This window comes from Carcharhinus amblyrhynchos, chromosome 24, assembly GCF_965287045.1.
Source record: "Carcharhinus amblyrhynchos chromosome 24, sCarAmb.v2.hapA, whole genome shotgun sequence".
Lineage (NCBI taxonomy): Eukaryota > Metazoa > Chordata > Chondrichthyes > Carcharhiniformes > Carcharhinidae > Carcharhinus > Carcharhinus amblyrhynchos.
Window position 1 is genome coordinate 6267203 of NC_137347.1, and position 13453 is coordinate 6280655.

General features: G+C 47.8%; 1 protein-coding gene across 1 annotated transcript in view; it reads left to right on the forward strand.

Moving 5' to 3' along the window:
- The window catches only part of LOC145357706 (mitogen-activated protein kinase kinase kinase 5-like), a 168043-nt gene that overhangs the window by 91961 nt on the left and 62629 nt on the right, over positions 1-13453 (forward strand). Inside the window, 4 exon segments of the mRNA XM_080211133.1 lie at positions 5839-5951; positions 10853-11012; positions 12587-12740; positions 13268-13375. Of these exon segments, the coding sequence (XP_080067259.1) occupies positions 5839-5951; positions 10853-11012; positions 12587-12740; positions 13268-13375 (535 nt within the window).

The window sequence follows — 13453 nt, forward strand, 5'->3', positions numbered from 1 at the left end:
GCTGAAGGCAGAGTATTGCTGCTCAAACTGGCCAGAGGTCATCTCCTGGTTATCTGCAAACTTCACCAACCGTAGCCTGGTATCTGACCCGTGTGGCAAAGTCCCAGCTTTCAACCTTCCACAGGGATAACCGGCAACTAATTCCTCTGCCTTCACCGGACTATCTCGTACAGGCTGTAGAAGAAACGGCTTTGATAAAGAATAAAGAGACAGAGCAGGGAAGATTTATGCCACAAACGGAACATGAGGAACAGCTCCAATGGGGACTGTGGCCATTCAAGCCAGACCAAGATCCTCACTCTGAACTCCTGCCCCATTCCTGGTGGTGTCCAACCATTCGCACTGCGTCAGCTATAGCCGCAGAACGGTTAATTAAAACCTCAAACTGGAAACGGCTTCCCCAGCCATCGGAGTAAAAGATGCCGCTAATTTTGCTTTGGATATTATCCTAGATTTTGTGCTTGGGTATCTGGAGTGGGACTTGAATCCCCAACTTTGTGATTCAGAGATGAGAATGCAGTAGCAGTGACCTGCACACAGTCCTGGTGGAGACAAAGTCCCGTCTTCACATTGAGGACACTCTTCACTGTGTTGTGTGGTACTATCCACCCTGCTAAATGGGATAGACTTTGAATAGATATCGCAACGCAAGAATGGGCATCCATGAGGTGCTGTGGGCCATCAGCAGCAGTAGAATTGGACTCAACCGCAATCTGCAACCTCATGGCCCAGCAGATCCCCCACTCTACCATTACCACCAAGCCAGGAGGTTGACCCTGGTTCAATGTAAAGTACAGGAGGGCATGCCGGAGATAGCATGAAGTGTCAACCTGGTGAAACTTTGAAACAGGATTACCTGCATGCCAAACAACATAAACAGCTGGTAATAGAGCAAAGCAGTCAGACTGGAATCATATCTGCCGCAGGGGAAGATGGGTGTGTGTGCTTGGAGATCAATCATCTCAGCTCCAGGTCTCCACTGCAGGAGTTCCTCAGGGTAGTGTCCTAGGCCCAACCATCGTCAGCTGCTTCATCAATAATCTTCCCTCTGTTATAAGATCAGAAGTGGGGATGTTCACTGATAATTACACAATGTTCAGCACCACTCGAAACTCAGATACTGAAGCAGCCCATGTCCAAATGCAGAAAAAAACCTGGACAATATCCAGGCTTGGACAAGTGGCAAATTACAGTCAGCCACACAAGTATCAGACAATGAGCAACTCGTAATAAGAGAAAATCCCACCATCTCCCCGTGTCATTGAATTGCAACACCATCACTGAATCTCCCACTGGCAACATCCTGGGGAGTTACCATCAAGCATAAATTGAACTGCAGTAGCCTGAAGAGTATTTCAGACTTGTGTCACGTAGATGATGGACAGGCTTTGGGGAGTCAGAAGATGAGTTACTCGTTGCAGGATTCCTAACCTTGCCCTGCTCTGGCAGCCACAGTATTTATGTGGCTAGAACATAGAAAAACTACAGCACAAACAGGCCCTTCGGCCCACAAGTTGCGCCGATCATATCCCTACGTACTAGGCTTACCTATAACCCTCAATCCCATTAAATCCCATGTACTCATCCAGAAGTCTCTTAAAAGACCCCAACGAGTTTGCCTCCACCACCACCGACGGCAGCTGATTCCACTCACCCACCACCCTTTTTCACTCAGAGGGTGGTGAGTGAGTGGTCAAGGCTAGGAATCCTGCAACAAGTAATTAATCCTCTGACTCCCCAAAGCCTGTCCATCATCTACGTGGCACAAGTCTGGAATACTCTTCATTTGCCCGAATGGATGCAGCTCCTACAATACTCAAGAAGCTCGACACCATCCAGGAAAAAGCAGCCCGTTTGATTCCACAAAGATTCAATCCCTCCACCACTGACGAACAGTGGCAACCGTGTGCTCCATCTACAAGATGCACTGCAGGAACTCACCAAGGTTCCTGAGGCAGCACCTTCCACACCCACTACCATCTAGAAGGACAAGAGCAGCAGATACCTGGGAATGCCACCACCTGGAGGTCCCTGTCCAAGTCACTCACCATCCTGAAATATATTGGCATTCCTACACTGGGTCAAAATCCTGGAACTCCCTCCCTAACAGCACTGTAGGTGTACCTACACCTCAGGGACTGCAGCGGTTTAGGCAGGCAAGTCACCAACACCTTCTCAAGGGCAACTAGAGATGGGCAATAAATGTTCCTGTAGCCAGTGACGCCCGCATCCTATATAAAAAATAAAAAATTTGTGTCCTCTCCTCTGCACCTTCTCAAGGACCTCTCACATCCCCTTGTAACTGTGCACAGAAGTGATGCATCATAGATCTACATCAGTGAAATTTGGCTAGAATTCTGGGCATTGCATGTTCGTTTTTCTTGTTGTTTCTCTGTAACTGTATTCACTGAGGAGTCTGTACTAAATATCAAACCTAATGTGCCGGTATGCTCCAGGTTCTGCCAGTCAGCCAAACTAATTTTGCTATTTGATAGAATTCTGTTTTCCTGAAATGACTAACTCAGAGCATTTAAAATTCATGTTTGGAAAACAAAACGCAAAACAGATTTGTTTTTCTTGAAAAAAGCAAAATAATTTACTTGGAAGAAAAATTATTTCTCAAGTTACGCAAGAATGGAAAAGCTTCTCTACACAAATTCCTGTTGAATGATGCTTTCCTTTGTGAACCACATTGGGAACAGATGTCATGTCGAACAAAAGCTGCTCCTTTGACACAGTTCAGTAAGGGGGCAATGTTGCAACACTGAGAGGGACGGGATCCAGAAGGAAGCAGCAACCAGCACATACACCCAAAAACCTTCTTTCACCAAAACACCCGGTTCACAAGCAGGGCCCAATTTCCATCTCTGGCCCATGCCAAGTGAGTCCGCATGGGAACCCGAACTTGCTCCCTTCCAACCGCCAGCGCAGAAAGCACTTCCCTGCGTGGCGTAGATGCTGAGCTGGCAGAACAGGGTGAGCACAAGTGAACAGACAGAGGTAGTTGAGGACTTAACTACTTTTCGGTCTGCCTTGTTGCCCAACAAGGGGCACACACGCGGTGGGTCGTGCGAGGGCTGCTCTTGGGTGTTGCTTCGAGAGTTGCCTAGTGCTTCATGTCGTTAGTGTACGCTTAAACTGGACCATTTGATGGGCAACACGACAGCTCAGTGACTGTCACTGTTTGCTGTGCAGATTCATGGATTTGGGTCGGTGTCTGTGGGAGTTTGCACATTCTCCCCGTGCTTGTGTGGGTTTTCTCTGGGCGCTCCGGTTTCCTCCCACATCCCAAAAACGTGCTCTTAGGCTGAATGGTGTTAACAAATTGTCCCTAACTTAGGCGTCCCTCAATCTGGTTATAATTCTCTAAATTTGCACACCTTTATTGTGGAGTCCAATAGGCGTAGACAAAGGTCATAGGTAGAAGAGGGCACTCATTGAATGGTAAGATGGCGGCGCGGGCTTGTAGGGCCAAAGGGCCTGTTTCCTGTGCTGTGTTGTTCTTTGTACAGTGTAAGGACTTCAGCAAGGCCCATCACATTGGCGTCTCAGAGTATGAGCTCCCTGATTGAGGTAATGACTACCTATCCAATCAGGGAGCCTCATTTGAGTATAAATATGGGAGGGTCACGTCCATAGGCACTCCAGATCCTGACTGTGTACCTGAAACCCCCTCAGAGTGGTATAGAGTTTGTACATAAAGGGAATCTGTGAGGGAACGCTGGCCTCTGAGGAATTATTCCGACAGAAGACAAGCTCAAATCCTAGCCCTCTATGGCATCAGCAGCAGCCTCCCTCACTCAAAGGCTGCTCGCTCCCTGAGCACCTAAATATTCATATAGCTAAAATCGCTTTACCTCTGTGGCCTTCTCTCCTCCTCCACCCCTTCATCCCCTGTCACCATCTCCTATTTCCCTTTTCCAGTGACACTCTATCTCGAACTGTACCACGGTCTCGATCTCAATCTCTCGCGTACATTTGTTGTAGATACTGAACCAGCTCGGTAACCAATATAGCCCCGCGTCCAGCAAAATTTGCACAGTGGGCGGGATTTTATGGCCTCGCTCATCCCAAAACCATTAAATCCTGTCGCGGTCAATGGACCTTTCCATGTTCTGCCCCTCGCTCGCTCCGATTCCCGTAGCAGGCGGAGCAGTAAAATTCCGGCCAATCATTGTTATTTGGAAAACAGAATTCTTGCAGGACTGACTGAGCTGAATAATTGATGCTACAAGAATATTGGGTAATAGCACATGTAATATTTGATTTGCAAATTAATTAAAATCTCTTGCGTGCTCAGATCTGTAATGTAGCACCTGGCCTCTTCCTCCTTCTGCCTCGCCAGCTTTCTCCCCGCAGAGACGGAGATTGCATTAATGCAGTACGTTTCACAACTTCGGGATGTCCCGAAGCAGTTTACAGCAAGTGAAGTGTTTTTGAACTGCGCTCCGGTTTGTACGATGAAACTGCACGGGTCCCTTCCCTCTATTCAGTTTCGTGGATCCCGTCCCTGACCACAACATCTCAGGATGTGGAGATGCTGGTGTTGGTCTGGGGTAAACACAGTAAGAAGTCTGACAACACCAGGTTTAAGTCCAACCGATTTATTTGATAGTAAACTCACAAGCTCACCTTCGTCAGGTGAATGGAGAGTTCTGGCCTCAGATAGAGCGTATCTGTGCTGTTATATGCTCTGTCTGAGGCCAGAACTCTCCATTCACCTGACGAAGGGACAAACCCCGAAAGCTTGCGAGTTTACTATCAAATAAATTGGTTGGACTTAAACCTGCTGTTGTCAGACTTCTTACTGTCACAACTTCTCAGCCCAGGGCCATTGATAAGGTGTGATTCTGACAGGTGGAGTGTCAGCCGTAAGCTGAGGTTTCTTGCTTTCCTCTGCACTCAACCCTCTCCTCCATCAGACCCCTGTCCACCCAAACATCTCTGTGTCCAGAAGGACAAGGGCAGCTGGCGCATGGGAACATCACCAACTGCACATTCCCCTCCGAGCCACACACCATCCTGACTTGGAACTATATTGTACCTTCCCTGTCACAAGTGCAAAATCCTGGAACTCCTTCCATGACAGCACTGTGGGTGTACCAGCGTTGGTTTAAGAAGGTGGTTCACCACGACATACTCAAGAGCAATTTGATTTGATTTATTATTGTAACATGTATTGGTATGTAGTGAAAAGTACTGTTTCTTGCATGCTTTCCAGACAAAGCATACTGTTCATAGAGAACGAAAGAAGAGAGTGCAGGATGTAATGTTACAGTCATAGCTAGAGTGTAGAGAAAGATCAAATTAATGCGAGGTAAGTACATTTAAAAGTCTGACAGCAGCAGGGAAGAAGCTGTTCTTGAAATGGTACATGGCCTCAGACTTTTGCATCTTTTTCCTGACAGAAGAAGGTGGAAGAGAGAATGTCCGGGGTGTGTTGGGTTCTTGATTATGCTAGCTGTTTTTCCAAGGCAGCGGGAAGGGAAAACTTGGTAGAACGTATTACCTGTAATTTGTGATTCTTTATAAAATTGATTTTATTCATCAATTATCTCCATCAGAAACCTCGACTGACAATGACTGCAATAACACCCACCGCCCACTGTGCGATAACACCCACCGCCCACTGTCCGGTAAAGCCCACCACTGACTGTCCGGTAACGCCCAGTACCGACTGTGCGGTAACGCCGGTAACACCCAGCATCGCCTGTCCAGTAGTAAAGGGCACAATTATTCCATGGTTGCTGATGGTCACCGTGGAATGGTGAAAGTATCAGTGGTGTATAATTTTGATACTTCAGTGTTGTATAATTTTGCTGTCCTGTCTCTCTGCAGGTACGGGATGGCCTTTGAACATGAGCCCACACTGCACTCGGGAATCAATGTCGCCGTGTTCCTCATGGCTGCAGGACATCAATTCGACACATCAGCTGAGCTTCGAAAAATAGGTAACATTTACAACATGAATCATCACCTTCCAGTGGCATCAGTTAATAACATATGCCCTGCAAAGGAGCTTTGCCTCAATATAATCCGTCTTAAGAAGTAGACACTGATCATTTTTTTAAAAATGAGACTAGCAGAAAAGGATGCATATTTCTGGGATGCAGTATGAGTGAAACCTGGCCAAACACAGTATTCCATATTACCTGATGCAGTTAACAATCTGAAATGTTAATTTTTACTTTAATTCTCCCTCCACAAATCCTGCCGGATCCTCATAATTCCAGCATTTTGTGTTTGTATTCTAGATTTCTAGAACAGGAATGTCTTGCCTTTGTATTCCAGTTTTTTTCTGGCGATTTCACCCCCACGGATTATGTGGTTTTATTAATGGGGAAATTCAGATTTCACGTTTTCATCTGAAAGGGCGATGATTTGAAATTTCAGGCTTCCAGTAAACCTTCACTGCGCCACATGACTAAAAATAATTGACAATCATTATCTTATAAATTATTCTGTAGAAACAAATGATGCCTTGTTACTTGTGACACATCACATTCTCCACAGAGTTACAGCTGTCAGCCTGCAATCATGTTGCTTTCTTTTACTTTTTGGCCGGGTAATCTCTAATCTCTCAGTGTGAGGCTTATGCTGTATATTTCTCCCTACAGCTCCGAGTTAGGCAAATCTTCCAGCCTTTTTAACTGCTTATAAGCTCAGTTTTTAAGCTGTACCTCAATACACGCGCGGCACGGTAGCACAGTGGTTAGCACTGCTGCTTCACAGCTCCAGGGTCCTGGGTTCGATTCCCAGCTCGGGCCCCTGTCTGTGTGGAGTTTACACATTCTCCTCGTGTCTGCGTGGGTTTCCTCCGGGTACTCTGGTTTCCTCCTACAGTCAAAAGATGTGCAGGTTAGGTTGATTGGCCATGCTAAGAAATTGCCTCTCAGTATCCAGGGATGCATAGGTTAGAGGGATTAGTGGGTGTAATGTGTAGCGATATGGGGGTAGGGCCTGGATGGGATTGTGTTTGGTGCAGACTCGATGGGCTGAAGGGCCTCTTTCTGCACTGTAGGGTTCTATAATCTATGTGACAATGATAAAACCAAATCAAATTCCTCAAAGAACTCCAGTAAGATGGTTAAACCTGATTTCCCTTTCACACAACCGTGTTTACTCTGCCTGATTACTTTGAATTCTTCCAAGTCCTGCTGTAACTTCTTTAAGAATAGCTTCTAATAAGTTCCCTGCAACAGATGTAAAAGGGAGATTATCGAATCAACCACAGTACATCTCTCCTCGCTATTTCCATCGAAATCAAAGTTACACCCACGCAGTTTGAGCAGCTGGTTTGACAACTAGGGATGGGCAGTAAATGCCAGCCTCGCCAGCAGGGCACACTCCAAGAATGGTTTTCAATTCAGGCCCCACAGTCTGCAAACAGACTTCACACAGGGATTTCACTAACACTGGCTGCTCATCCAGGCGCGCGCAACCATTAGCATTAAACGGCAGTAAAAACTTCCCCTCTCCTCGTGAAATGGGTTTTAATATCCGGAGTCATGTTGGTGTTGACTCAACCACAGAAATCCTACGTAATTGTACAGTAAAGATTCTGTAGCATTTTCAAGTGTTTGCATGTGTTAGACTGCTGTGAAGAAGTTACGGGAAGTTAATAGAGTGTTTACATAGTTCAAAATAAAGTTTACTGGAGATGCTTTGTACCCCTATGGTAAATGTTACATGATCCCAAGATAAATATGATGTGAAAAGGCTACACAACCTTTTGAGCTCATCTGTTCACAAAGAATTATTTGCACAGCTCAAATGTCCCATCCCAGAGTGTTTCTGCTCCATTACCCTGCTTATATATGTACGCAAGCTATTTACCATTTATATAGATGATCTGGAGGAGGGAACTGAGTGTAGGGTGTCGAAATTTGCTGATGACACCAAGATTGGTGGAACGGCAAATTGTGCGGAGGGTGTGGAGAGTCTACAGAAGGATCTAGATAGGCTGGGCAAATGGGCCAGGAAATGGCAAATGGAATTTAATGTTGGCAAGTGTGAGGTGGTCCACTTTGGTAGGAATAATGGTAGGAAGGATTATTACTTACATGGCGAAAAACTGCAGCAGGCGACGGTGCAGAGGGACCTCGGGGTCCTTGTGCATGAGTCGCAAAAACCCAGCTTGCAGGTGCAGCAGGTGGTCAGGAAGGCGAATGGGATGCTGGCCTTCATAGCGAGGGGGATTGAATATAAAAGTAGGGAGGTTTTGTTGCGGCTGTATAGGGCATTGGTGAGGCCGCAGCTGGAGTACTGTGTGCAGTTTTGGGTGCTGTACTTACGCAAGGATATTTTGGCCTTGGAGGGAGTGCAGAGGAGGTTTACTAGGCTGATGCCAGAGTTGAGGGGGTTGAGCTATGAGGAGAGGCTGAATAAATTAGGCTTGTACTCGTTAGAGTTTAGAAGAATGAGGGGAGATCTCATTGAGACATATAAGATGATGAATGGGATGGATAGGATAGAGGTGGAGAGACTCTTCCCGCTCAGAAAGGATAATAGGACTAGGGGGCACAGCCTCAAGATAAAGGGGGGGCAGTTTAGAACGTGGGTTGATGGGTTTTTGATAAGAGAGGGGATTAAGGGTTATGGGGAGAGGGCGGGAAAGTGGAACTGAGCCACGACAGATCAGCCATGATCTTATTGAATGGCGGGGCAGGCTCGAAGGGCTAGATGGCCTACTCCTGCTCCTATTTCTTATGTTCTTATGTAAAACAATCACTTCTCTTGGTTAAAGGAGCGTCTTCCAAAATCAGTTCATTTTTCATTGATTTAAACCCATTGTCATAGTTCATCTTGAAGCATTGTCCCAGACTTGTTTGCTCTGTTTTAGTGTGTCTCCGGATTACAGAAGGAGTATCCCAGAAGAATAAACCAGTAAAAAGTGGAAATGACTGGTCACGTTCCAAATGAGCGTCCTATTTTAAGACCAGACCAGTTTGGAATCAGTCGAAGTCTTTTCCCAAGCCTTACTGGTTTACCCTTCTGGGTATTAGAACTAGGCGTAAACAACGTTTACAGGAATCATACCCGAACGTTTTCAGTTTAGAAATACGAGGTCTCCCATCTAAGACAGAGATGAGGAGGCATGTTTTCTCTTAGAGGATGATGAGTCTTTGAAAATGTTCCCCAGAGATGTGGAGGCAGGGTTATTGAATAGCTTTAAGGCATGGGTAGACAGATTCTTGACTAACAAGGAGGTGAAGGGTTATTGGAGGGTTGGTAGGAATGTGGAATCGAGGTTACAATCAGATCAAGCCATTATTGAATGGTGGAGCAGGCTTGAGAGGCTGAATGGCCTTCTCCTGCTGTTAATTTTTATGTTTGTATGTTAACTGAGAGTTTATAACTCTGAGGAAAGACTGAACTGGCTGAGGCTGTTTTCTCTGGGAAAGAGAAAGCTGATACAAATAGAGTTGTTTAAAGTAATAAAGGGTGTTAATAGAGTAGAAGTAGAGAAACTTGCACCTGTGGACAGTCCACAGCTAAGGCTCACAAACATAGGACCATATTTAGTATTCGAGACTTACTCAAATACAAAAGGTGCAGCTGGATGAAGTCAGGCACGAGACACGATTTACATGAAGCTATTATAGGAGCTGGTGAAATGGCGAAAATCATAGAATCGCTACAGTGCAGAAAGAGGCCATTTGGCCCATCGAGTCTTCACGAACTGCAATACCGCCCACGCCCTATTCCCATAGCCCCACATATTTACCCTGCTGGTCCCCTTGACACTAAGTGACAGTTTACCATGGCCAATCAACTTAACCAGCACATATTTGGATTGTGGGAGGAAACTGGAGCCCCCCCGGAGGACACCCACGCAGACATGGGGAGAATGTGCAGACTCAACACAGACCAACCCAAGCTGGGAATCGAGCCCGGGTCCCTGGCGCTGTGAGGCAGCAGTGCTAACCACTGTGCCACCGTGCCCGTCAGCCAGAAACCTGATAATTGGTCATTCACTGGGTTTCTTCACCCAGAGAGTTGTCAGCCGGTGGAATTCTCTACCACAAAAAGCTGTGGAGACCAAAACATTGCTGGGGGAAATTTTCCCCTCCTGCCTGCCAGGAGAATTGTAGTGGGTGGATGGGTGGGTGGTGGTGGTGGGCATGGGGTGGGGGCGTGTTGGGGGCGGGGTAGAGGGAGTTGGGTGGCTGGTGGGGGGGTGGGGGTGTTCGGGGGGCGTGGTGGTGGGGTTCGGGGGGGGAGGTGGTGGGGTTCGGGGGGGGGATGGTGGTGGGGTTCGGGGGGGGGGGGGATGGTGGTGGGGTTCGGGGGGGGGGGATGATGGTGGGGGTGGGCAGACATGCCAAGGTCCACTGACCTCATGGGATTTTTCTGGTTTTTGAGGTGAGCGTGCCCTGTTTTCAAGAGGGAGTTAGTTCTTGGGGCAAAAGGGATCAAAGGATATTGGGGGATTAGACCGTGGGATGATCATAATGAACGGCACAGTAGGCTTGAAGGACCGAATGGCCTCCTCCGGTTCCTATTTTCTATGTTTCTCTTCCTCACCAGAGGACACGTTTGTAGATGAGTAGCTGTGTGTGTTATTCTGTTCCCACTATATGTTGTCGGGGATATTTAGTAGTTCTGGGTATATTGGAGTGTAATATGTTTTTATAGAGATTTCTGAGTGAACAGAAATGAGTCAGATCAAGGTTTCCAACACACTTACTTGACAGTGGTATTTTACAATCAGAGCACAGATATTTTTGCTAATTCTTTGTGATGAATGAAACATCAGCGATGGTCAAAGTGGACCTCTGTAGACTGGCTCCCAACACGTTAGAGATACGGTCTGGGACTTGGGTCCTAATGGAAGTGTTTTCCTGTGCAGGTATGAAACTGAGCAGCATACTGGGACGGAAGGGAAGCCTGGAGAAGATGCAGTTCTATTGGGATGTTGGCTTCTTTTTTGGTGCCAGCATCTTATTCAACGACCAAACGAAGATCATTCAGGCCTCGGAAAAGCTGTACCGACTGAATGCACCTGTCTGGTAAGCCAGTGTTGAGACGGGAGAGGATTGCAGCGATCTCACCCTGTGTGTCAGAGAGACAGAGCTGTGTATTAGTGTGTGTGCGTGTGTTTCAGGCTGGAAAGGGGAGCAGATAGAATAGCGCTGGTGCCTACCCCACCACTTTCCCACCCACCCAGAGCTCACCACGCGGCACGGTAACACAGTGGTCAGCACTGCTGCTTCACAGCTCCAGGGTCCTGGGTTCGATTCCTGGCTCGGGTCACTGTCTGTGTGGAGTTTGCACATTCTCCTCATGTCTGCGTGGGTTTCCTCCGGGTACTCCGGTTTCCTCCTACAGTCCAAAGGTGTGCAGGTTAGGTTGATTGGCCATGCTAAGAAATTGCCCCTTAGTGTCCAGGGATGCGTAGGTTAGATGGATCAGTGGGTATAATATGTAGGGATATGGGGGTAGAGTCTTGGTGGGATTGTGTTCGGTGCAGACTCGATGGGCCGAAGGGCCTCTTTCTGCACTGTAGGGTTCTATGACCACCCCCCCATAAAGTGGCAGCTGGGCGAGTGCCAAAATAGATAGCCCACCCACCAGTAACCTAGGGCCCATTAGTTTATTGTTGAAACCAACTGCCCTGATAACACACTGTCTGTGCCATAAGATGTTTGGCGTGGGTAGTTGGGTGAGAACGGGCAGCTTAATAATGTCTTCAAAGGACAGGATGGAAGTGCGGATCACTGTCCAGGGGATCCTGTGCCAATCACGGGGTGACACCCTGAAATCGAACCCTCCGTTCCTTCCTACCTGCCCACAGTTCAAAGGCAATTGGGTATGGACAAGGAATAGTGCATGCATGCTGTGCGTGCATATGGTGTGTGTGCATATGTGTGTGCACGCATGTGTGTGTGTGTGTGTGTGTGTGTGTGTGTGGGTTACTTGCCACAACTGGCAAAGCTTTCTGATTGCGTGTTTAACCACGTCAGGGCTTCCCTCTCCTCCTCTCTCCGCCTACCCCCCCGCCCCACACACACACACACACACACACACACACACACAGTGAGGTTGCTGATTGTAACAACTGGCATTACATTAGGGTGACGTGTGATTGGGGCCCGGAGCCAAATGAAGGAATGTCTCCGGTGAATCCTGAACCATTTTACAGAGATAAGGCAGGCCCCAGGATAAGCAAGAGAGCTCACTGCCACTGGCAGGGTGAGGAGCTTGATGAATTGTGCCGTGCCCGTATCAAGGATTTCAGCCCTGTGGCTGGCCAGATGAGGGAGGCGAGGCAGTGTGCCTCTTACAAGGAAGAGGTTGGGTGCCAATCCCTGCCGCAGTACAGCACAGTTCACCATTTCACACCAAGCTGGCTCAAAGCCGCACATGCCTCACATTCCTGCAGGAGGCAGCACCCGAGGTTGGCCTGTCTCCCTGCGGGACTTTGCTCTGTAGTTGGGATTTCTCGATGGGAGTGCTGGCCACTTGATTTCCATTCCCAGCACTGATTCCTCACAGCTTACCCAGCAACTAGACTAACCAAAACCTCGGTTAGGTTTGTGCTATTGACTCCTCCCACTCCTCTGCCTGTCTCTTTCTCCTCAAGGTACCTGGCATCAGCAATGGAAACCTACCTGCTCTACAAACGCTTCAGACCCGAGACCAACCAGCAACCTTTAGCCAAACAGGAGTTGGTGGAGTTCTGGATGAAATTCTTACTGTCAATCTGCAGAGACAAAGAGCCCACCGATAAATTCCTGGTAAGGGAATCATGTAGGCACGCTGCCACCTGGGCGCACATTGCCACGTGGTTACACGCTGCTACCACATGGGTACACGCTACCACCTGGGCAACCACGGCCACCTAGGGGTACACAGTACTGACTGGGTACATGCTACCAGCTGCGTACAAGCTACCACCAGCAGCTGGAAAGATACTATTAGCTGGGAACAGCTGGGCAAACATGCATAGCTGATGATGCAGAGGCACAGGGTGTGCTGTACACACCATGACCTGCTACATTGTCCATTGGACCGTCGGAGATGCTACATAATGGAGAGAATTTGTGCCATAAACCTAAAGCCAGTGGTAACAGCTCCCCCCCAAGTGGGGTTTCCCCATTTGCAGCACGTTGACCATGGTATAAAATCAGGACCATTCCAGGTTTATTCCCTGGGCTGGGGCCCAGTTAGCTCTCTCAGGTCGGACACTGTTCCAAATCTGAATAGCAAAGCACTTGAGGATTTGTTTAGTGCCCTTGTTTAAAAGTTCGCCTTCCGTCAACAGGTGCTGATCCTGGAGCCAACAAAGGTCTTCCAACCGACCCACCTGACTGTGAGCGACCATGACGAGGATAGGGCAGTGAGCATGTGGCATGTCTCACCCGATGAAAAGGTAACTCAACATCACACATCACCGGCAAATATCTCCGCCCAGTGCCCAGTCATTTCTGGTAAGGTGTTAGGAAGATAT